At 42.5% G+C, this 24604-nt stretch overlaps 2 protein-coding genes across 5 annotated transcripts in view; one reads left to right on the plus strand and one right to left on the minus strand.

Annotated features, from left to right (window-relative positions):
• Positions 1–119: 119 nt before the first annotated feature.
• LOC124188844 (cholecystokinin receptor type A-like) lies at positions 120–16993 on the minus strand. Of its 4 annotated transcripts, none has more exons than XM_046581747.1 (9): positions 16826–16993; positions 13845–14436; positions 9804–9918; positions 6784–6984; positions 3655–3719; positions 3388–3583; positions 1488–1893; positions 1146–1408; positions 120–573 (listed from the first exon to the last, which is right to left on the minus strand). In XM_046581747.1, exons 2-9 carry the CDS (start codon positions 14283–14285, stop codon positions 467–469), a joined length of 1794 nt encoding a protein of 597 aa, XP_046437703.1. In that variant the 5' UTR covers positions 14286–14436; positions 16826–16993; the 3' UTR covers positions 120–466. The 4 variants fall into 4 exon arrangements, with proteins under 4 accessions (XP_046437703.1, XP_046437704.1, XP_046437705.1 ...); XM_046581748.1 differs by having other exon boundaries at positions 120–614; XM_046581749.1 differs by lacking the exon at positions 6784–6984 and having other exon boundaries at positions 126–573; positions 16826–16990.
• The window catches only part of LOC124188840, a 64858-nt gene continuing 45130 nt past the window's right edge, over positions 4877–24604 (plus strand). Inside the window, exons 1-2 of the mRNA XM_046581742.1 lie at positions 4877–5164; positions 18699–18799. The gene's annotated coding sequence lies outside the window, so the exon portion shown is untranslated. The remainder of the gene's footprint in view (positions 5165–18698; positions 18800–24604) is intronic.

Consider the following 24604-nt stretch of genomic DNA (forward strand, 5'->3'; position numbering starts at 1 on the left):
GCGCTTGGCCAACTCCTTGACAGCTTGTCATCCAATGCCGTAAAACACATAATGAATAGTTATTTTCACCCAAGGTACGTTAGACGTAGTGACCCGCCTATAAAAGTATTAATAGCGTATTCCGATAGGATTCTCATATATTTGAGACAGCGAAATGAAAATATTTGGTGCGTGTTCACTCAGCATATTGTATATGCCTTACATTTATGAGGGGATGATTTGGGATATGACATTGATCAAATATTAAACATCAATCACAATAATAGCTTAAATAACATCCATGAATTGTTGAACTGAGATCGAATAGGTGTTAATGTCAAATTCTTCTCTGAATTTCATGTTGATCTGCAGCTGCCTCATCTTTGAATCTTCCAGGCTCCCTTCAGGTAGGACCACTAGCAGCTTTTTTTTTCATCCAACCGGATATGGAATGAATTTTTAAAGAAGAAAATTCTCTCCGTGACTCCTAATCTGCATGGGAAGGTCTAGTTGTCTGTAGGATAGTTCCGATTTCTCCATCAAAAAGGGCCGTCTCGACGATTGTTGTGGAATTGGTGGTCAAACGTGCGTTTCCTGGAGTAGACACAAGACGACATGACGATCGCGATGCTGACCTACAACGACATGCCAAGTGTGATCGGGGTAACGACGGGTTTGGTAGCTCTTGCCCGCTAATTTCAACTGGGCGAAAAAGGAGGACACGAACGAGCGGGGACGCAAAAAAACAAACAAATAAAAACAAAAGCCAGATCGGATATCCAGAAAAACATTTAAGCCACATTGAGTTTGATCCAGTGAAACGTCGACCAACGTATCTAAACCAAGTTATGCCATAGAGAAACATGCGGAGTTGTTCGTCAGGCTATGCGAAATGAGCTTTTCGATTCTTCACGAGGAGACCCAACTTCAAGATCAAAGCAATAAAACAAAAAATTTTATTATTGCACACGGTTGGAAGCGCTACCGCAATTCACGAAACATTATGTGGGGTGAGGGTTTTGCTTGGATCGCTGATGAATCCACGTAATTAGAAAGCTTTTTTTTAAATAATTCAAACGATCTGAAGCGTATGGAAAATAGAGCCTGAGCTGCTATTGGGGATGTGGTAGTGTGATGGTGTTAAATGATTAATTTTTGTTATTTACCTTTATTTGTAGTTCGTCGACCGAGATTGAAGCTGTCGTTGAACGAAGCTGACAGAAGATCGGTACTACGATTAGGAGCGCGTCCGAATCCCCGACCCTGTGGTCCACATCCGAAGGCGCTGAGAAATGCGTTGCGAAACTTCTCATTCATAAAACAGTAGGTAATGGGATTACAGCAACTCGACAAATAAGCCAGAAGCTGGGTCAGCGCTATCTCTGTTGGACCCATTTGCTCGTAGAGACTAGCAGGATCAAAGGTATACCTGCAATGACATATAGTATGTAGGTTGACAAATGAGATCAAAATTGACTGAGATTGAATTGCTTTGCAGGATCATTTACCAGGTGTTGACGACGTAAAGTGGCGCCCAACACAGAAAGAATTCAAAAACAATGACGAAGAGCATCCGAATGACTTTTTTCTTGGCCCAGACGCTTTTGTCCGTGTAAGTAGATCGGACGCCGTATCGAGCTGCCAAGCGATAGTCCATAATCTGGACAGACGTTGCCCTTTGTTGGTTGCCCTGCTGTGATTGAGAGCCTCCTCTCCATGCTGTTCCGTTTCCGCTTCTCTGCTGCTGAGTGATGGTCCTTTCCAATTGAGGATGGCAACAAAGATGACGGTGATTGCTTCGCAGCGGCCATTGAATTACGGTAGATTTCTTTGCTATATTTGGACTCGCGCGTGGGAAGTTATGGCTGGGTAGGCTGTCTGACTGGATCGAGGAATCGGGCTCTTGGCATCGTTCTGAACAAATTTAAACAAAAACCTATTGATCATTCGGTTTCATTTGGCCGTTTCTTCCGTTCTGTAGGATAAATTGCAATACAAGAACTTTGCCGGATAAGCAGCTTACAGCTCAACAATTTCTGATTTAACTTTGGGGATGGTTTCTGTATTGCAATTGACTCTACCTTTGCCTAGACAAAGTCACGACTGTCGTGAGACAAAGCCTACCGTCGCCTAAACTTTAGGGTCTTGCGCAACTGGGTCGCAATTGAACTAATTGTCAACAGGAGCGGAAGAAATGAAAGACAAATCGATTTACCGATCTTTACAAAACAGAAAATAAGGGACGTAGACTACTAATGATTTCCTCTTCCAATAAAAAAGAAAGCGACGGTGAAACGTGACATTTCTTTTACTTCGTTTCCTGAACGTCATAAAACGTGAGTTTCCGGAAATAATAACCCGATTTCTTTTCATTACAGAACGATTTGTTTTGGACGCTAGGCTATCGCTACCACCCGACTCTCATTCTGAAGAGATGCGCCGGTTTTTTTTCTTATTTCTAAATGGCGATAACATTGTTGCGTTCTTATAATTTTTCATACAGAATATTTACTTCGATAATTCTATTACTTCTACCTAAAAACAGATGATAGGCTCAGACCTGACAATGACTTTTACGGTAGTCATTAAGTCAAAATAGCTAGCGATTATGGTTAGTGAAATAGAAGGGTGGAGTGAGAGTATGCATGCACATGCCATTGATGCTTTGATTTAAAGCAATTTTCTCTCGATATTGTTTCCATGCAGAATTTTGATACAAGTTTGTGCTATAAGTCTATAAAAGAAAAGAAATAACGACATTCCTATTCTAAAAGCTTGGAAACAGCCACATGAACTTTCAGAGAAAATATGCATAATTTACTGTCGCTTACGTAGTACTATGTTGTTTTTAAAGAAACCATCAGAAACATTTTTGCCCAAGAGTAACTTGTGGAATCCTTTTTTCGAAACTATATGAACTAGTAACTTCAAGACTGTAATCTTAGTACCGGTAATCTTTTGCATAGCAACTATTCGGAGCTAAACTTTGATTTGAAGTATTCATACAAGATGTAAGAAAAGTATAAACTTAAAGTTATTTAACTGAAAATTGCGTTGAACGTACAAAGCCGGGAGCGAAAAGGTTTTTAGAGAAATGGCTGCATTTGTATTCTCCTTGTTCATAACTCTTGTTTGTTCAGGTTTATTGGCTTTCGTAGCCGCATGCTCAAGTCAGTCTTTAGTTATTCCCCAGTGTAGTTCCCTTCTTTGAGGTTACCCGTTGATGGTTTACTTTTAGATCTTTCGTGCTGATGCAGGCTTTGTAACCCACAATCCAAGATTAATTATTATTACGATTTTCTCATTAACCACAAGGATTTCTCTTCGTTAGTGTCGGCCAGCATATTTTTCTTGGAAAGTTAAATCGGAGAAACGAAGGTATACTTTTCATCTTTTATATATCATTACCTGTACATGATGAGCCGCAGATATTCTCGAGAGGGACGGAAGATTCGGCAGCTGCCATCATTGTCTGCAAACGACTTCCCGTGTTTGTATTAACGCTGCTGCTTGTTTCGTGACGCAGTCCTCTCCACAGACGAGCGGCAATTAACCAGTAGGCCAACCCCATAATGAGCAGTGGAAGGACGAGCAAAATCACGTCCTACCACAATATAGTTTTTACATCACAGCATTTGTCTAGGATTAAGACGAGACGTTTGATCTACTTCATACCAATAGCAGATTGTAGACTTTCTCGCTGACAGCATCGGGCCATTCTTCTCGACATTTGTGCCTACCTGTAATTACAAAAGCCATATAAGATTTCAGCCGATTCATCTCTCTGGTGTTGTCAATACAATTATTTAACACAGAAGAAACTTAGGTACAACATCTCGTACATATTTAGCCTTAGTTACGCATGATGTATGCGTAGATCTGAATGTTATGAATGTTCTAAAAATTATCCCGTACCAAGTAAACAGGTTATTATTTATGGTTCCTAGGCCAATATTTTGTTATCTCCCGTTACCACGCCGTAAGCAGCCAAGTAAGGATAAATGATTAATGCTAGGATCCACGACAACATACAATAAACCTTAGCCTTGATCTTAATGGTCCATACCTCATGGTAAATGAATTCAAACCGTTTTACTTACACGTAGGTTTTTGCATTGCATTTAATTGATTAATTCGATGCAAGATTATATCACGTCTCGAGTCTCAAGGTTAGTACAATTTTATATGAAACTGAGTGCTATGAACTTGCGAACAGAAATGGGATAATTAATGTATTCAGTATTTATTCAGTATCGCTAAAGAGAACGTTAAAGCTTCGCCAGTGAGGTCTCTGGCGAGTGGCGACCAAGTTAATGAAGCTTGTCTTCATCTTGTATGCAACAGTACATCATTGCCACACGTGACTCATTTGCTGAATGGTTGATTGGATCACTTCTTGATGGTAAAAAATGGGAATTCATTTGATTATCCAATTTTAACTAATTTTGCTTACACAGAGATCCCCACAGTTAATTTTATACGTATGGACGAATACGAATATCAATACCCCCACGTATAACCTTCATATTCACTCACTCAGTTGGAATTCAGTGTTAACCAGAAATGACAGTAACTGAAAAGCCTTTTAAAAAGAAGATATAAGACCAACATATTTTGGTTTGTGTGTTTGAAATGTCGAATCTCATCTCTGCTTACCAGACAAACTTCCTTACATTCTTCATGCTGTCAAATTTATTATTACTCAAGGAGGTCTAAGAAATCAGCTCAAATATTATTACGTTATTGTTCCAGATAGATTATAATTTATAATTAATTATTAATTAATTAATTGCCATTATCTAATTAAATCTAACCAAATAATAAAAATCTCAATGTCAATGTCACAACGTTGTTTGCAGTCTTTTATTGTTTCTAGTCTTTTCAAAACGCGCCAAGTGTGGTCCGGGAGATGAAGTGAACCGACGTATATCTCTGACATCTTTGTGACTTTTATAGTGCAAATACTTTATAACTTCCCATACTGCTGTGCCATCGTTAATTATAGACAGCTATTGGCACTAATTTCGTGTTATTCCCGGAACTGTGAAACAGAAATGAAGGCAAAGCCAGAGTTCTCGGGAGAAAGGAATGAAGCACGTCCGATATCGAGTCTCCGTTCAACGTCTTCGCCAGAAAATTCATTTCAGCAAGCCATCGAGTTAACTTAAGCACATACTACTTTAAGGTGAGTCAAGCCAACGCCATTGATTTTCTTTTGCAATGTCTTGACGATGGGCGTCCCAAATTTTCCGTTGAATTTCAACTCTCCCTTTTCTTTGTTATGAGCCACCACTCACTAATCTAAAATCTCTCGTACGAATTTCCACCCACACTGCCGTATCGATAACATTAAAGCCTCTTATGGGTTTTGGGTTCGTCAAGAAAGTCTGATGCATATGCACTCATGCGTGGAATGAAAAGAACGCCGTCTTTTGTTGAGACCCGATTATAATTTATTTATTTAAACATCCTTCCATTATAAAGACGCTGCGAACACAGCGTTTTTATCTTTTCTTTTCCTTTTTCTTGTTTGATGTCACTCAAATAATCCCGTCTTGATTACAGCATTGATTATTCCGACAGGAATTACATGCGCATAGCCCTAACTTGCACATGTTGACTATTGATCAGATCTCGTGTCGCAGCTATTTTTTCCCAGTCGTTTAATGGTTGTAGAACCAAAACAGGACATCGCCGTCTTTTTTGTACTTTCACGGTTATCTCGATTCATTGTCAATATGTTCAAAACGTATTGCATCAGGCACTTGTCAGACAACAACGATTCAAGTTTGTGGCATAATATTTTTACTTTTTCATCGACCACACACAATGACTCGGATGTTTATGTGTGAAAAACAAGCTCTAGCAGAGTTACAAATTTATTCAAGGACTATTAGATGTTGCAATAGAAAAAGTCTGAAAGCTGGTTGATGAAGATGGTAACCATGAATTTGTAAAGCTGATAGTTTGTTGTTGTTGTTGTGGTGGTTTTACGGTACCTTTTTTTACATACGAAAAAAACCTTGGTAAAACCCGTTCCTGAAAATTCTGACCTATCCCAACATGAAAGGAATAACTTTCGCTTCTCCAGCGTAGTAAGTAGTACTACTTACTGGCCCTTTTACTAGCATTATTTAAACTGTCCTGAAGTCCAATATCCTATGCCATCCATTGAGCCGTGAAATTCGCTAGAGAATCCGAGTGTCTTGCGTTGTGTAGCTTTCGTAGTTTTCCGTAGATTGGGTTGGGCTTTTGTTTGATGTTGTTCTTGCCCTTTCTTCTCGGCAGGGGGGGGGAAAGAACAAGGGACATACATAATAGAATCTTCTTGTTTGACTAACCTTGCGTCTTCCTTTCAATTCAAAAAAGAAATACGGTACCGTAATACTTAACTCACTATGGGCACTGGTGCCCTTTCTCCTCCAACTTTCGTCCCATGTGTGCAAACTCGCAAGTTTGTGGCGATTGTAGTTATAAGACGCACGTCCATTTTGATATCTTCCTCGTATTTTATGCATGCGTCGAGGGGGCGGCTATAGACGAGGGTTTCTTGAGCTTAGTAGTTTCAGTACCGCTGTATGTTAGGTTTCCGATCACGAGGATTATCCTGCTTTCGATTTTGGTCGACTAAACCGCTGTTTGCTATCAACTGATTGTTGTTGATTCGAGTCCCGTCTGATTTGCGTACTCGGCCAATTTCCAATGACGTCAGTGTCGCAACGAAGCTATTCTTCCCACTTTTGTTTGTCGTGAAGGATTGCCCGCAATTGTAGTAGCCCAAAGAAGTTAATTAAATCGGCTTACCTGTTTCTCTGATGGGTTTGAGGCGGCTGAGAACGGCCACGGGTAGACACAATGAGAGACTGAGGATCCAGATGGCGATGATCATTTTGTAGGCGTGAGATCTGGTTTGCCAGATGCGAGACTTGAGAGGTCTGCATATAGCAAAGTAACGCTCCAGCGAGATGGCCACTAGCGTCCAAACGCCGACTGCGACCGAAACAGCTGCCGTCAATCCCATTCAGTGCAATGCAGGAGGTAAAAGGAAGAAATCATTCTTTAAATATTCGTCGCATTCGGTGGCATTATATTGCGGTATCAAATAATGCACGTGGGACATTGAAAGAGGAACCGTTCAAGTCGAGTAGAGCTATCTTTTACATATTTTGTATGCGTTGCTTAATAAAACCTTCAATTTAGTTGGGGGTACTGGGGTTGCATGGATCAAAGCAAGTGTTTTGCGTTTCGGAGTATGAGTCGCCTTGCATTAATAGAAGAAAAACCGAACAGAGACGGAATTAGACACGGACATGTGCTTGAGGTCTTGTACTGCCTCTTCCTGGAAAATTATTACGGGCTGGTATAAAGACGGACTTACCATCTGACATGAAACTATTGTACACAATTTACTGCCCACGAATCCGAAAAGGAAAGGGTTTACGGTTTAGTGCGCAACAACCAAACCCGTTCTTATAAAATCATTAACGAAATTGCCGTCTGGCACGCGCAGTATGTGTGAAGAGTTAAACGGAAGCGGCCATCCTCTTTTCGGTATTTGTTGAAATCACTCAAGATAAATTCGCTTTTTGCGCTGGCGTGTTTGTGCCGGGCAAAGTGAGACCTAGATCGAACACGGAGCAGTATATGGGAAAGCGATATCGGTCCGTGTTGCCACTTGCCCTCTTGAACTTGTTTTCTTTACGAGCACTACGGCGAGTGCTGTTTTTGATGTCACCAACCCAGCGCTCGTTTCCACCTAGTGCGTGTTGATTTACATAAGCGAATGCAATGACATTTGAGGTTGGATGACAAGTTTTCCTTCGCTTTCCTTGTCTTTTCCAAGGCGATCGATTCGTCATTTGACTTTGATTGAATCATCCCAATCTGCGCTGGTGATTGGCTGTTGTTGGTCGGTGTTCGGGAGGGAAAGACTTCATCTTACCCTCTATTAACGAAGTATATTTGTGTGTGAATGTTCTTAGAAGCGATTCCAAAGACCGGGCGAGATGAAAGTAAGCGATACCAGGTTAGATCATGGTTAGACGGATGCGATGCGAAATCGTACCAAAGAAACGCCGCGACTTGAGGGACATACATAGTGAGCTCTTAATGACTGTGAACTATACGACGACGACCTCGTCTCGCCAAGTTAGGATTCGTTCGTCCCACATCAAAAGCCAAAGTTGAGGTTTGTAATCTTGATTTTTCTTGGGGACGGGACCCACATGCATGTTGGATAGCCACACGCGGACGCGATCGACTAAAAGTTTCCCGATAGGACTATGCTCGTTCAAGTGGCCATAGAATAATAAAGTCGCATCCTACGCAATATAGTCGGTCTGGAGACACACATCTGAAATGAATAACTTGCCATCAAGCGCACGTAACCAATTCAATATTCATATGCAACAGAAGCTAGCATGTGACTATTGATTCAGCAAAGAGAGGACTGTCGTATATGAGATGGGGTGGTAGCATCATCATCTTCTTTTCGTTTCTTTTCCGGAAGCACTACACTGATTCGGTCTCGACTTGCATTGCACTTGCTTGACAGTTGCATATACTGTTAGTGATTACGTATTCACAGTCGGTTTTCTATCCCATCGTCTACTCGTGCCTCTTGCTTCTGCGTCTTTTCATTAAGCTCATTAAGCATCGACTTATTTTTCATCTCGTTTCCTCTACCAAGCCACGGGAGTCTTTGAAAAACTTTATAAATTACGATTGCCTCCCTAGTTGGGGAATTGGTAGAGCAAAAGACGGGAGCCTTGTGAGTTACTGCGCTGTTTGTTCCGGTGCTTTTCATGTAAAGTTATTTTCATCAATTAGTGCCGAAATGTTGTTTTTTTTTTAACTGCGTTTAGAAATTTTTTTTTTTAAGAAATCACGAATCATTGATAATTGATTTCGATTTTTAAATGTATCGATTGCCATGGTCAGATCTGTTCCGTCCTTTTTCACAGAATACCGCTCGTCGTTTCATCCCAATTCTAAAAGATGTAGAGGAAACCTCACTAGTTCCGAATCGATAGTGCCTCGGTGCGTTTGCAATTGCTATACCAACTATTTTTTTTGTTGAGAAAACAATTTTCCTTGTCATGAATAAATCTTCTTCCTTCTTGTTTCCCAATTTCAACTAGTTTTTTTTTGTGCTGATTGCCAGACAGACTGCAAATAGACTAGACAACTTTGATTCGGAAAAGGTTTTCGCCGCTCTACGTTTCATTCGTAGTACTACTCTCGAATCGTCGGAAAGCTTCAGGATAAATACAACAGGGTTCCACTTTGCAAAATCAATCTCCTTTTTATTCTCTTCTGCGTCTCTTTGATGTTATCACTTGTCTATCAAAAGAGTTTGATAGATCTGTACACTATCACAATGAGGAACGGGCGATAATTAGAAAGCAACGTTGGGTACTGCTCAAATGTAATTGGATGACAGATTGTGCGTGTGATAACCGAATTTCTTTTTTCTGATTTGGCGTTTTCAGTCGGAAGGTGACTGAATGCTGCTGTGCCAACTGATTACGGATGGTAATGAATTAACTTTTTTTCCCTCGCCTGATTCCTTTCATTCATCTTCTCAGTGCTATTTCTGGTGCAAAGTTGAGAAGCCAACGAAAGTACCAATCTGTTCCAACAAAAGAAATGTGTTCAAACGTCATATTATATGGAAATTGGATGGATATTCTCTGTGAAATCGTGAAAAGGAGGAAGATCTTGAAACGACAGTTGCGTCAGCGTTGCTGGGATTGAAATAGATTTCGTCGACACCAAAGATTCTTCGCTTTTCAAATGGGATGGTTTAAAACGTTTTCGCTCACCTTGAAAATAGGGTATGGTTTTGCACATGAAGCTCCCGAAAATGAAATCCCGCAACAGCTGGCCGATGAGCGTGAAAGGCATGCAGAAGACGCCAAGGAGAAGGTCGGCGATGGCCTGTCGGATCGTTCCGGCAAATAGAAATAAATGGAAATGAATTAGAAATGATTATTCCCTGTAGTATCCTATTGCTGCCGAATAGCGTGCAGCCCCATGCATCATGCTGTCCCAACACAATACGCATCAGTCGGAAATTATTTTCTAAATATTTAACTTTTCGATATCCCCCCTGAAGTTTTATGGTCTACAGTTTTCCTTTTAGGCCTCTTTTTTTTACCGAACATGTACCGGGCGTATTGACGTCACGCTACGTGAACCCTGCGGGCTAATTGCAGGGTAAATTCAAACGGCCTGCAAGTATTATACGAAGATGAACTCAAATGGTATATTGTTTGTGTGTGTGTGGAATTGCCGGATTAGCTGTTGGCTATAAAGAAGCGCATTGTTCGAGAATGAAAGAATAATGACCATTCCAGTCGACGGGAAGGATATAGAAAGAGTTACGAGCATTGGTGCGCCCATTTGTTTCTTGTCATCGGTCAACCGTTGTATGCCGATGTTTTTATGCTATCGAAACAAGTTCTTTTCCTGTTAGCCAGAATTAATTGAACGATGTAATTTCCCTTTTTTTATGAATACGGGTCATGTTTTGGTATGCGGCCTGATCTCATTAACATTGCTATCGCGAGCGAGTCGTGTGAAGATGATTGACTGCCTGCCTCCGAGACGAATGGCCAAAATAGATATTTAACGGGGGGGGGGGGGCAGAGCGTACAGAAGAACAATGGGCGCGTGCCGAAATCGCGTTCGGTTGCGAGTCGATAGTTTCCGTCATTCACTCTCTCTCTCTGCGTGTCAAAGTAGAAACGGAAGTCGGCTAGGCTTGATAAGCCAAAAAAATAGAGAGAAAAGAAAAGTGTAAATCGAGAGATGAAAGAGGACTATATCTCTGCTGCCTATCCAATTCCCGCCCTAGGTCGCTTGCCTATTGCGTATCGATTCCTACTTATTTGTCGTCCTAGGCGAGTTGTTTTCTCTTTTCTCTTTAAAATTCGTTAAATAGACTGTGTCGTGATAGTGACACCGTCTCTTGAACGGAATCAATTAGTCGTCTACAATTAATACGGCGCCTGTTGCTCTAGGATAAAATCCGAATGAGAAACCCGTCTTTTCATCAACGAATAACTGTCAGTCAAATTAAATTGCATCTTATTCTCTTTTGTTCTTTGAAATTTAAACTGAAAAACAACGCTCAATTCGTTTGCCTATTAACGAAAGCATGCGACTGTACGTCTTTGTCTATCGATACGCGTTCCTCGGAGGACTTAACAATTTATTTCCAATCGCATTAAACGCGAAAATCTTTTCTACGGAATTTCTGTTTTCTTTTTTAGTAACAGAATCAAGAAAATCCGAAGAGGCACTTGCAGTGCAATTTTTTTTCCCTGTTTCAAAGGGTTACGAACGCTCTCACATCCCCCACTTTTGAGTGAATAAAAAAGCTTAAAGTAGCCTTCTATGTATTCTGCAACCTACTTTCGTAACGATAACAACTTTTTCGTCTATAGCGCTCTGAAATCTTTTTGATCCTTTTCTCTTCTCTGAACTTTTCTTTTATGGAGTTTATCTAGAGGAAAGATGAACCGCCAGAGATGCTGCTTTGGTTCCCTTAAGGAAAGATTTGTTATTGGGTCCGCCCCTTGTATTCACGGATCTTTGTGTACGATGGTCGATGCGCGCAAGATTGTTTTCCGAATTGATTCCGCCCGCTGCCTTTATTCATATCTGAATGTAGTTGCCGAATCTGAAATTGACGCCGCCGAATGTCGCCCTACCAATTTCACCCTTCAATACCCCCCGTTTGCGCAACGTTTGGCCAGATCGATTGGATAAGCGTATTGTAGTTCGCTCGTTTGTAATTGGATTCCAAGTCCCCGTCTTTCTTCTCTCTCTTTATTACGAAAGGAAATCTATAAGGAGATTGCCTGACCTCACTTTTGTTGATGAGTCCACCTAGGAGGATCGTCAGTGGCATCTAGGCAACCCTATTTCTTCTGATTCAACACGGAAAGAATGGCAGAAAAAAGGGACGAACGCGGACAAAGTCGGGGCTAAGAAAAGCTTCACGAGAAAATGACGATGTCAAGTTGATGGAATGTGAGATTAGATGGCACGAGTTTCGTTCGATTACGGACCCAGGGAACGGCCCTCTGACTTTCTAGCCTCATTGATTTTTATGCAATAAGAAGAAGAAAAAAAAGAGGCTAGCGAAAACCAGCCTTATTGGTTTGGAGTCATCTTTTTTCTAGCTCCTCCTTTGGGATTGGGACCTATTTAAAATTCTATGCGAAAGGTCGACCTGTTCGACTGATCTCGTGTAATTTCACTTAAATAATGAATTGTGCGGACGGAACTCCACCTGAGCTGTGGATTTCTTTCTTGTCCTCACCTTTTTTTTTTTTGATGGCAGTATTGATTCAACTATTTATAGAACCCAATCAAGACCTCCCCCTCAGCCTTTTCATTCGTGTTCAAGTTTTGATTCTCTCGTGACGTCACTGTCTACGTCTTTTTTACCGTTTAGGTCATGTTCAGAAACCTTCCGCGTTCCTTATTGCGTGCTCAGGCACGTTTCGATTTATTTTAAAAACTGCGATCTCTATGGTACGTTATGATCATGTTGTTTAGGTACATCTCTTGTATTACTATATTCATGCATGGCTTATATAGCACTCTTGTCTGTAGGCGTTGGAAGCTTTGAATCTCAAAGAAAATAGCGACCTTTAATGCCTCTGTGCTATCCAAAAAAAAACACCGATATGAGGGGAAAAGGTGAGGTTAGACTGAGCAAATGGCATTGCACAGCGACGGTAAAAAGTGCCGCTGACAACTGCTGTCGATTGAATATTCAATTCGTAGGCGGATAGTTGCGCTTCTCCGGAGCAACGCATTGGAGTTTTGTATATCAACGATTTATACATGTTGGTCGAGCATCACGCACAACTGAAGAAGATTTGGGGGGGGGGGGGCTGTAAAGCAAAAAGGAAAATGAAGGTAATAAAAGAAAGATGTATAAATAGAGTTGGCATTACGACGAACAAGAGAAACAAAAATCAGTGGGGAATTCTCAGAGATCGATTGTTGCGACTTAACACGCCAGCAGCAGCCGACGTCCGTGACGAATGCTTTTGTTTTGTCCGTACGCTTTCGCTCAAGTTGATACGTCTTCATTTCTAATCAAATTGGATGTGCAACTTTTTTTTTCACAGTCTTTATTTTCGAGATTGTTCAGTTTCCTTTTTAATGGCCGATGGGCTTTTTTTCTCGTTTCAAGTTTGTGATGCGATAACGATCCGTTTTATTTTTAAAGGAAACTTGACCGGGTCGCTTTCTGAACATTCAACTGTTTCGTGCCGTAGTCGCGTTCAATGAGGAAAAGTAGAACTTATATAGATCGACGAAATGAGGAATGGCGAACGAAATGGAACTGGTGGGAGGGGCTGCGACGCGCCAAAAACACGCGATCCTTGAACCACATACTTTCGAAATACTCGGTTCAATCTGAAGTAGGAGAAAAAGCAATGGTGGGACTATTCTTCTTCTGCGTTGCTGTATATGTTACACTGTGTAACAACCTATATATTAAGTGGACGAAAGGAAAAATGAGAAATTTTCCCTTTTTTTCCCATTTTCCCCTACATTTTCCATATTTTCGTAAATTTCCCAATTTTTCATAGTTTTCTCATTTTTGTTTTTATTTTCCCGTCGAGTAAACCACGAGTAAAAGAGTTGGCAAACCCTTCGACCTATATGGACTCGACAATGATGGCTCGTAAGTGTTCCGCAGTCTCGTGGTGTTATAGGAGTCAATCAGGATTGTATATAGGCGGCGAGGTGATGAGGTACACTTGCGACTCGCATATAACTTTTCTATCGCGTTATTATCTTTTCTCTATCGAAAATGAACCACAAATGGAACTTACTAGATTGAGGAGAAAGACGTTGGTGACGGTTCGCATTCTCCTGTTTTGCGTCAGCGTGACAATGACGAGGATATTGCCCAGCACCGACAGAATGAAGATGACGGAGTAGAGGGGAATCATCACTTCGGAGCCGAATCCTCCAGCCCCGCCGCCACCGCTGGCTCCGATGGTGCCGTTGCCAGACGGGGAACTCGCCAGCATCGAGTCGACGGTGGAAAATAAGTCTGTCCAGTTATTATTGCTGGAACTGTCGTAAACTGCAATGTTGCTGTTGTTGATCGGTTTCGTAGTGGCGGGACTATTGGACGTCGTGTCCATGAACGTGAATCCCACAGAGGTTTTCGTCTCGTTGATGTAATTGTTGTCAGTGCCGTTGCCATGGTCATTACTGGTCACTGTTTGACAGTTTGCGAGGGCGTCTCCGTGAGTTGAGCACGGCATGGTTTCTTATTAACCAAGTTGTATGGACTATATATGATTACTGGCAAATTGTACGAGGAGTATCGTCTCTTCTTCACTGTCCCGTCGCCAACTGGCGGACGCTCGGCTGCGACGTCAATTTGAGTTTGGACGTTGCAGTCATTTCCGGATCCTATATTCACCAAAGAAAAAACCGAGTTTAGTCTAAAATATAGTTTCAATCGGAACTTGCGCGATGAGTACTCCATTTTCAACTGTCATATCAGATCTTTGAGTACCGTAACAACCGCTACCCGGTACTGGCACTCTCCCGTTTTTTTTTTGTCATCGTTCTCTCGGAACGAAATCCAATTTTCACGCCGACCTTTTTTTTATATTGACGGGTGCGAGATGGTAACTTTCCGCAATCACGAAATTTTTTTTTTGCGAAGTTATATACTAGCTGGAATAGAGCATTTTGCTATTCACGCGATGAAATTGACATGACAAGAAGTCAACTGATGTCAGACTCGATAGTTTACGAAACTTTCTTTGCACTAGCTGTCACTAGGCTAAAAAGTCAAGTTCATGCCCATCAGTTGGCTTATTAGTATTGTCAGCTCAATGAGCAACTACTCTACTGAAATCCCTTCCTTCGCTGCATTTAATGCTATTCTCAAACCTAACCTAATATTTGACGAAGACGAAAATAGAATCTGCATTATTCGAAGTTAATGAACCGGGGTCTAGAGTTTGCCTAGTTTGCATCAGCAAGGAAGATAAATAGGCCACGTCACTCCTTTTTAGGGTCGAGCCAATCCGGTACTTGCTGCTGTCGAGGATTTTTCACTCGAAACACATGTCAACAAAGATTGAGTTTATTTACCATTTTTGAAGGGGAGCAAATGGTTTTTGGGTTGGTTGCCGCTTCTGACGTTGTAATTGATTACAACTAAGTCGCAGATAACTACCGTATTTGTGTTTGCCTACGAAAATAATTTGATGTGTTTTCACTTTACGGTTTGTCATTTTCCCAGCCGCTTTTCCTCGGGCGGCTGCTCTTGATATGTTCTCGATTTGCTGCAGCTAAAGCTTTTGACCAATACGTGTCGTTGCCAACAGTTGCCAGCTCATACGCACCGTCGAATGGACAACTCTTAATGGATTGGGTAATTTCGATCGCTAGCAACATCGGAAGGAGGCTAGAATCTCGTTTTTAATAAATGACGTTTTATCGATTGGAATAGACTCACCAACTAGAGTACTCTACTACGCGTATTGCGTGGTATACATGCATACTGTTTTATTGATATCAAGATTTGCATCGATGCTTTTTTTTTTCTTTTCCTGCCTACTGTCCAAGGCTGGCGCATCTGTTCAAAATCGGCCATCGGCTGTACACGCGTTTTAGTGGTAAACATAATAATGTCGGTGACGTCTTGGCAAAGTGTGAGCCTCGATAAAACTGCTCCAAGAGATATGAGCTGTGTCTATAAATGAAACTCCGAACGATCACCCCTAAAAATATATGTTGCCTTTTTTTTCCATTTCTTCTTCCTAGAAAGGTTTTATTGCACAGTCCAGTCTGAATTGCAATAGGAAGATGAAGCTACGGCGGCGACATCTGGTCTTAAATCTCTTTCCTGAATGATTCTTTCAGAGAACTGTATGTTTCCATGTTGAATAGCTGGCGGGGTCGATATGTCTAAAACACCTAAAAAGGGAAGATGCGGTAACTTGAACTGGAACAGTCCAACCATCTCTTAACGGCGCAACCCACCGAGGGAGCGACAACAGCAACAACAACAGCCGAAGAAAAAGGAAAGTTGCTTATGCCTGTATAAGAAACTGGTCAAAAGCGGCCGAAGGTCAAAACAGAAATGTCCGATGGTCCACGTCCAGCTGTGACTCTGACTGTCGTGTTGCCGACATATTACGCATTCCCCAAGCAAAAGTGACAGTGCTCCCACTTGAATTAGATTCCATTTCTCTTTTTCTTGAAATGTCCTCTAAACAATTCACCTTTACCTTTTCGGACTTTTGCAGACGTCGATGGCACATCCGCCCCAGCCATTTCGACATCTTCCCTCTCCATTTTGGTATTCAATCCGACAAGCCCCGTTTGAACTGTGTCCCGCTCTCGAGTCGAAACGTTTAGCATAGACTGCGGATCATTGAATTTATGGAGTTGAACACAAGTCACACTCTGTGAGAGGAGACTGATTAGGCAAATTTCTAGCCCTGGTTAGCCCAACTGCATAAACTCTCTCTCGAGCTCGAGCTCGGACCAGCCAACCGACCCCTTATGTAAGCAACTTTAGTAATAATATATTCCCGAGACTCTCTGCGACTCTAAGTGCGTCACTTTGGACCCTGCCCGTCTTCATCACTATTCTTTAAATCCTTCTACTCAACTATGATGAAGTTTAGTATTCAAAGCGGCTTGTCGGCCATTGCAATAGAATTTGAGTTTCTCTTTCTACTTGGTTTCTGACTTGGAAAACTTTGGGCTTATTTTGAACATTATTTATTTTACGCTCAAGTAAACTGTTGATGTTGTACAAACGAAAATGTCTAAGTACCTGAAAGAGCGATGTCACGTTCTGGTAGAATATGACGACACAGGGGAAATGCCGTCCGTCCGTCCAAACAGACGGACGTAATTGAGGGGAAAATGGAAATAAAGCGAGAACGGTGGAGCGGACAGGAAAAACACGGCCACTCCGCACAGCATCCAGGACGCGACTGCCAACAGGGTCCAGCCCCAGGGACGCCATGCGGGGTCGCTCCGACGCCAAGCCCTATGGCATCGCTGAGACGTTGTATTCCGTCTTGGGCTGATCGTCGATATGATACAGCGAGATATAACAGAAAGTGGGTGTAGACACTGTATTCTACCATACTGCAGCAAAGTGTTAACTTTTATCTCTTACTATGCTCCGATGATTATATCCCATAACTACTCGTCGTCAGACAACGCTCTATTGGTTCATCGTTAGCTTAAGTTACTTAAATGTTGAGCCAATCAGACTCAACGATGTTGCATATTCCGTCAAAAAGGGAAAATGTCGGCGCTCTTGAGCTCTGCGAACCTCCCGCGCACTATTATTCGACTAGGTGGGCTGGCAAGTGGCAATCCAGATACTTTATAATTACTTCCTTTTTCTGTAATAAGTTTATAGTAGAGTAGTCTGAAGCGATCACGGGGTATGTCAATTTGCGCCGTATAATCAAGTCGGGATAATTCCTACTAAATCTCGGGAAATGACATTCTTTTATTCATCGTCGTCGCACACTTAGCGATTCCCGTTGAACTTGATTATGGGTGTCTATTAGCTGTGAGATTGGCTCCAAAATTCTGCGTAAATTTGTTAGGGATGCTTTGTCGTAAAGTTGATGCTTTTGAACCAAAATTAAGGATTATGACGTTGCGTGAATGGCTCGACTGGTCCCGTCCGAATGTCTCACTCTCCGTTTTTTCCGGGTTTTTTCTTCACGAGGGTGTGGGTAGAGCGGACAATAGGGTCGCTGAGGTTGCATTCGTTATTCATGCGTCAGTGATCGAACGTTGGCGTGCTTTTCCTAGACGGTGGCTACTGTAGCGTCGTGTACTGTACACGTGTGTGTGCGAGTCGGATCTTCTTCTTTTTTGTGTGTGTTGCTATCGAAAAAGTTGCAATATACGTACGCAAGAGACCGCACGACAAGTTGATATTTGCCCATTCTCTTGTGCCCATTGAATTTGTGCACGGCTCATTGGTTCGGCCACCCGCCAAGACGAGGAAACAGTCGGAGCAAGCAAATTTCCTAGCTGTTCGATTGATTGTCTTACGCCCCCCCCCCCTTTTTTGTTTGTATGCATTTGCATTGCTGCATCAATGGCAGGCGGGAGGCCCGTCTGGGATTGGGGAGAGAAAAGTAAACAATCGGCCACGTCAATGAATCATTGTCTACCGACGGCCGGAATTATCATATGCACGCACACAAAGCGATAGAGACCAGCAGCCGTTCGCTAAATCTCTCTTGCTGGAAAGCTGTCGATTTCTAATGAGAATTTCCCTGCCAACGAAACAAATAAATAATCTCTGGGTCGCTTTGATATTTTTTTTTTTTACTGCAGTGAAATCAGTTTTTGTGTCGTTCGTTTTCTGTAAGTTGGGCTCGTGTCGCCAACTTCCGCCGCCAAGGTCTTTCCTAGCAATTAATTTTTCTCCCCAGAGGTACGGTCTGCAGCCGCCGCCGCCATTTATTAGATTTGCCCGTGATGAATGATGTTTTAGTTCTATATGATCTGCGTCGTAATGAATGCTCGCAGCTAGGCACGCTTATCAAGACAAATCTCTAACTTTTATTTTCGCACTGTTTGCTATTGTGTCGCGCTGGGTGGAAGAAAATTGGTTCGATTGGAAAGACTCTGAATTATATATCTTTCTTTCTTTATTTATTATCTTTCAGATTGAGCAATGAACATCCACCGGTTCCTTCTTCTTTTCAATTCTTTTCTTCCGATGGTTTTCTTCTGGTCTTCGCTAGATGGCAGACGGTTCCCCGACCAGGTAAGTGCCCGACGAATTTTCTATTATTTTCATTGGTTGCCATGAAAAATTGGGTATTACTACTTGAGTTGTACCAGTGTAAAAACGAAAAATATTTCCGTTTTTTCCTTTGAATTGTCGAGCGAGTGTTGCTATCAATTGTTTATTTGACTACTCGACCACTGGGATTCCAGGGAAGCATTTTGTAAGCGAGACGGAAGAAAACGACGTGTTGGTTATTCGATAACCAAAAGTGCAGGGCGGATACTTACGGCACGTATAGTCGTTGCCTTCCAAAGCGGAATCTCTAGAGACATGAAATCCGATTGCCGGGCAATCTAAATGTTACTTCGGGTACATTAAAACCTTGACGTAATCGTTTATTGACAAAAGGGGGGATAGATAGACTTGGCCAGCGATTGACAAAGAGCCATGTAAGGGTTGTTTGTTATCGCTGTCCTTGGTGCGGCGGATGCATAGGGGCCGGCCGGCCGGTCGTCCATCCTGAAATGACGAGGCTACACATTTTGTGTTGGCTGCCACTTTTCAATGCTTTCTTGCTTTTCTAATTTTTCTGTTATGCATTTGAATTGATTTGAAATGTACCGGGAATGGCCTCAGAAGAAGAAGAAGGCGGAGTGAGGTCTCTTTAGTCGGATGTCAGAATGGAGAATATACTGGAGTCTGAAGGAGAGGGGCTGCGGGGGATCGGCTCTTCATGATTTAGTGAATACATTAAAAGTGGATGCGTAGGATCGAGAGAGACTGGAGCTGCTGCTGCTGCTGCCATCAGGAGCGCCAGAGCTCTTTCTTCCTCCCGCTGTTAGGGGCTAGAACATTTTCCGTCTCTCTGACAAGGGACGGGGGGGAGGGAGGAAAGCCAGAAGAAAAAGAAGAAGAAGAAACGTAGAGAGATTAAGTGGCCTTTTCCCCATATTGACAGCCCTTGAGGTTCTTGCAGACCTCGTCGCATTCCTCTCGTATTATTATTATTATTATTATTATTATTCTTTCGTTTTGCCTCGGCCAGCCGGGTCGAACAACAGCCTGCAGGAATTCAGTCCGCCTTTTTCTCTTTTTTGAACTATGCACGAGAGTGGGGAGGTTAGGGGGGGGGGCATTACATTTGACGTGCATCGGCATAGTGCGCGCACCGGGTCAGAAAACTCCCCCCAAAAAAGGTGGCAGACCTGAAATTCAATTTGCCAAATGACGATGGATCGATGACAGGTGTCGTGTGGCTGCCGGGCTCTTCTCTGCCGATGGCATAACACAATCATATCAAATTTAGGTAAAGTGCTCAGGAAAGAAAAAAGAAGAGTGTAGCACTCGCATCCGCTTTTACGGTTCAGGTGCTAAAAACCGAATCACTTTTGTGTGTGCAATGCCATGATAGCAGTTTGGCCAAAATGTGGAGAAAACGCTAATGCCGCATTTTTTCCCATGACGCGTCAGCATTCCATCGCTGGCCGGGATCTTTTTCTCTTATTTTTCTTTCTTTTTGGGTGAAGTGAATGGCCAACGAAGAAGAAGATGATCCGAGTTCTTTTGTGGCTGATGTGCTTGTTGTGGTACGTCACGCTGGATAGGAGATGGTTAGAAATTGCTGATTGCATAGAGAATATCAGCTCTTGACGGACGTCGTTTGTTTTGTCTACGAGGGGAAAGGGGGGGAAGGAATAACTCCGCCCCATCGGTCGCTGATACACCGGAGAAAATGGATAAGATCCGCTTAGCAGATTTACTGCCGTCGAGTTTTTTTTTCCCCTTTTCTTTTCTTTCTCTTTGGTTTATTCTCCTTTTGACATTTTCTCTTTTTGATTTTCTCGGGTTATTTGACAAAAGCGGATAATCTGCGTACGTCGTCGTCGTCGTCGTCGGTTACGCCCGAATCTGACGCGAGAAAAAATATTCGAAACGCGTCGTCAAAATGGGAAAAAAAAACCAAAAATGTCTGCAACCTTTTCCTCTTTGCTGTGGCCAAACTTTCTTGTCTAACAAAATGTTGTGCATTTTCTCTTTTATAAAAAAATCTGATCGGATTAACGCGTGAAAACTTTCCTGATTGAAAGAATGAAAAGAGTTGCTTCAACCGTTTTGAATGTTGTGTGTACGAGTCGGGTTCTCACAAGTGTGACAAGACACTCCCCCCAATTGTCCGCGAGAGCTTCAGCAGAATGCGGTTTTGCGTGATGGTTTCCAGTCTGAACTCGGCCCGACAGCCGAGACAATCGGCCGCAGTGGAATTGAAATCTCAATCGAGAAAATGCAGTGGAACGTCTTTTGTTTTGTTTTATTTTACGAGAGAGAGAGATGCGTTATCCGCCCTCGTCGTCGTCGTCGTCGGTTGTTGTTGTTGTCAAGCCAGTTTTCGACGGTAACCCAATCTCTCTTTCTCTCTCTCTCGACACGTCAAAATTCGTCGGGGATTGAACTGTTTGGTGGCTGCATTCTCACGTGTCATTCCACTTGCCGACGTGTGGAGGAATTTCCAGTCGTTGTGCGAGTGAGAGAGAAAGAAAGAAGAAGAGACCCCGTGACACACTCCCGTTGCACACTTATTTATTTTTTTTTTCATTTTGATTTTCTCCGCTCGCTCGGGAATCCTTTTTTTCTCTATAAACCCCGAAACGGTGAAATATAAACCGAACCACACACACACACTCAAAATGGTGGTGGGTGTTAAAAAAGAAAAAGAAAAAAGGAACCGACTGTGTTTTGATTGTGTCGCTGCCGCCCGCCACGAGATGACGACGATCCGAGTCCATCAAACGCGGCAGCGGCGCTCGGCGCTCGTAAAATGTTGTACAAGACAAAAATGTCGGCCCATTGGGCAACAGAGAGATATCCGGTTCATTTAGGAGACTCGGCTCTATTGGTGTGAGCCGTAACATATACAAAGTCTTGACCGTTGCTAAGAAGAAGAAGAAGAAGAAGAAGGCTCATATCTCCCGACACAATGTTATTCTTTATTTTATACGCATATTTGAACGTTCTTCTTCTTCTTCTTGTGTATCTACCCGTGTTAAACAGCCGACAAACTCTTTAAGAGAGAGAGAGAAAGAGGGAAATGAGAAAGAAGAGAGGCCGATAACAGTTTGGCAACACACGTCTGGGCCATCCGTTCACGAGACACTCGGCTAAAGAGGAAGAAAGGTCTGCCCGGCGCCAACAAGATTTGTGACCGGCGTCTTCTTCTTCGTCTATTCGCCATCCGTTTTTACATGCACGTTGAAATGTGCCGTTGCTGCCAGGCAAGAGAGAGAGAGAGATTACAAATATTATCGCCGTTGTGTGTGTGTGTGTGCTGTTCGAACCCATAACCAAAAGACCGGGCCCCTTCTTCTTCTTCTTTTAAGGGGGAAATGTTGTCCAAAAAAGAATCTTTTTTTTTTTCTTTTTCTTCTTTTCTTTCGCAGCTGTCATCGCTCGCCACAAGTTTTGTATTACCAACTATCTGGCATCATATAGGGGAGACAGGAGAGTTGGCGCTCCATCTCACCTGTAGATATGCGTCGTCCCGTATATACATAACGGGCCCGGGACGGAGGTGTTTCTATTCAGACGCTGCTGCGAAAGTGGACGAGGTTATTGGTCGGTGTCGGAAAGACCCAATGGAATTGACCTTTTCTTATTTAGGGTTCTTGTTGGCATATTTTAATAATTCCACTCCCGCCGAACCTTCATTCTTCTTTTTTATTATTGAGGATATATACAAGTTCCCCTTCCTTCTTTTGCCATAAGTAGAAAAGCGATAACCATCGTCGACTGACACTGTCAGAATCCGCCACATAACTTGCCCTGCGCCCGTGTTTTTTATTGTATTTATTATTATTTTCTTTTATCGACTCTGTGAAGTCGATCAAAGAGCTTCAATCACGGGAATCCATGGCCCTTGATGTAACGAAAAGGAGGGACGCGGTCCCGTTTTTCGCTCTCTCTCTCTCGATGTCTCCACTTGGCTCGACTATACCCGGTCGGATGATATAGTTATAGCCCTTTCACATGCATATTTATAAGAGGAGAAACATTTCCAACAACAACAGGGTTATGGATGATCCAGATTATTAAACCCAGTTTGGCCTCGTCCCGCGTCTATTTTCAAAACGTGAAAGTAGACCAAACGAACAACGGTTCTTTCTTTTTCTTTCTTTTTCTTTTTTTTTTTTTTTAATTTTTTCATTTATGACCGGGCCGTCGAGAAATATACTATGGTTGTTATACACGTAGTATACTATTGTAGTAGTTTATACTACGTGTATGAGTTTTTCTTTTCTTTAAGGATCGCTAGACGCACAGCCTCTTGGAGCCGGACACAGCCGCCCATCTCTCCCGCAGTTGGTTCGTTGTTCCCAATTCGTCGCTCGACAGAAGAAATGAGGTGCCGCGCTGTGTGTGTGTGTGTCTGTGCCAACAGCGTCCGATTACGTATAGACGTGGAGTATCGACTGTAATATCTGGCCATAAATTCAATCAGCGCTTCTTCTTTAATTGGATAACAGCGTGAGAATTCCCGGAATCGTTCTCTGGCTGTTCGTAAATTAGACCAGAAAATTTGTCGTATACATCGATTGGCTTCCCGAACTGAGAAAAAAAAAACATTCCTGCCGAGTTTGAATGAGAATTTATACGATGAGTCACGTTTCGACCGACTGTGGATTGAATGGGACACACAACACAGAAGAAAAAGAAACAAAACGACACCTGGGACTTTTATTCCGTTTCTAACGTGAAAATTTCCAGGTCGGAATGTTTTTATTTTTTGTTTTTTTTTTTTGTTTGTTGGTTCCATCGTCCATTTGTCCTTTTTGATTTGTCGGATTAGTGCCTATCTCTGGCTGATGGGCCGCCCGCGTTTCGTAATAACACGGCCGCGAGATCGGAATAAGTAATGAGTCGAGACGAGAGTTGACAGGGAACGTTGGGGGCTTTTAGCTGTTGCTGCTACTGCGTTTCTTTATTCCTTTTTGTTCTCTCTCTTTCTCTCTTGGGGTCGTCGGTCGTCGTCGTTTATTTGAGTTTGGTGCGTGTCGTCTTTTTCGGTAGCCGCCGAAAAGTTTGGGTTATTCCGTCTCTTTTCGCTCCTCCTCACTCCGTCCGTTTTGTCTTGCCCGTGTATAGATTTACGCTGCTGCTGGAACGTGACTTGTGTAAAAGGAAATGAGCCCACACAAGTCCCAAACAAAAACAACAAAATGCAGGGGCAAAACGGTTATATCATTTTTCCCCTTCACAGAGTCACACACACATGGGAGTAGCCAAATGGAAACGGACCATTTCTCTCTTTTTCGGTTTGTCCCGAGTGAGTTGACGTTGTCGTCGTCTCCCGGCTCGTCATACTTTTCGTTGGCCGATGATGATGATGACAGATTGGTGTAGTGACCAGTAGGAACTACATTTATAACGCTAACACAGCAGTTGCTTGTAGTCGATGGACGAAATGATGACCGTCTGGGATTTTTTCTTCTTCTTCTTCAAATCTTTTTTGTTTTATTGGCACTGAGCTACTACGTACTTCATTGTTTTGTGTGTGTTTGCCTGTTGTTTCTCGTGAACACAAGACGAAAAGAGGAATATATATGATTATTTTATTGCTCTCGGTCTCTCTCGGACTGTTGGCCAGTCAAGAGCAAGATATTGGTTTCTAAAGAGTTTACAACGCTGGCTATTTCCTATTTCATCGCTCTTTCAAACTGTGATGTAGACGTTGTTGCCTGTTGTTGTTTGCATGTTGTTGATGTTGTTGGTTGTCTACACACAGACCGGGCCCCCCGGGAGAGGAAGATTTCTCGGCGCATGCCATCCTTCGTCAAGTGGAATTGATCG

The sequence above is a fragment of the Daphnia pulex genome, chromosome 2, assembly GCF_021134715.1.
Source record: "Daphnia pulex isolate KAP4 chromosome 2, ASM2113471v1".
Lineage (NCBI taxonomy): Eukaryota > Metazoa > Arthropoda > Branchiopoda > Diplostraca > Daphniidae > Daphnia > Daphnia pulex.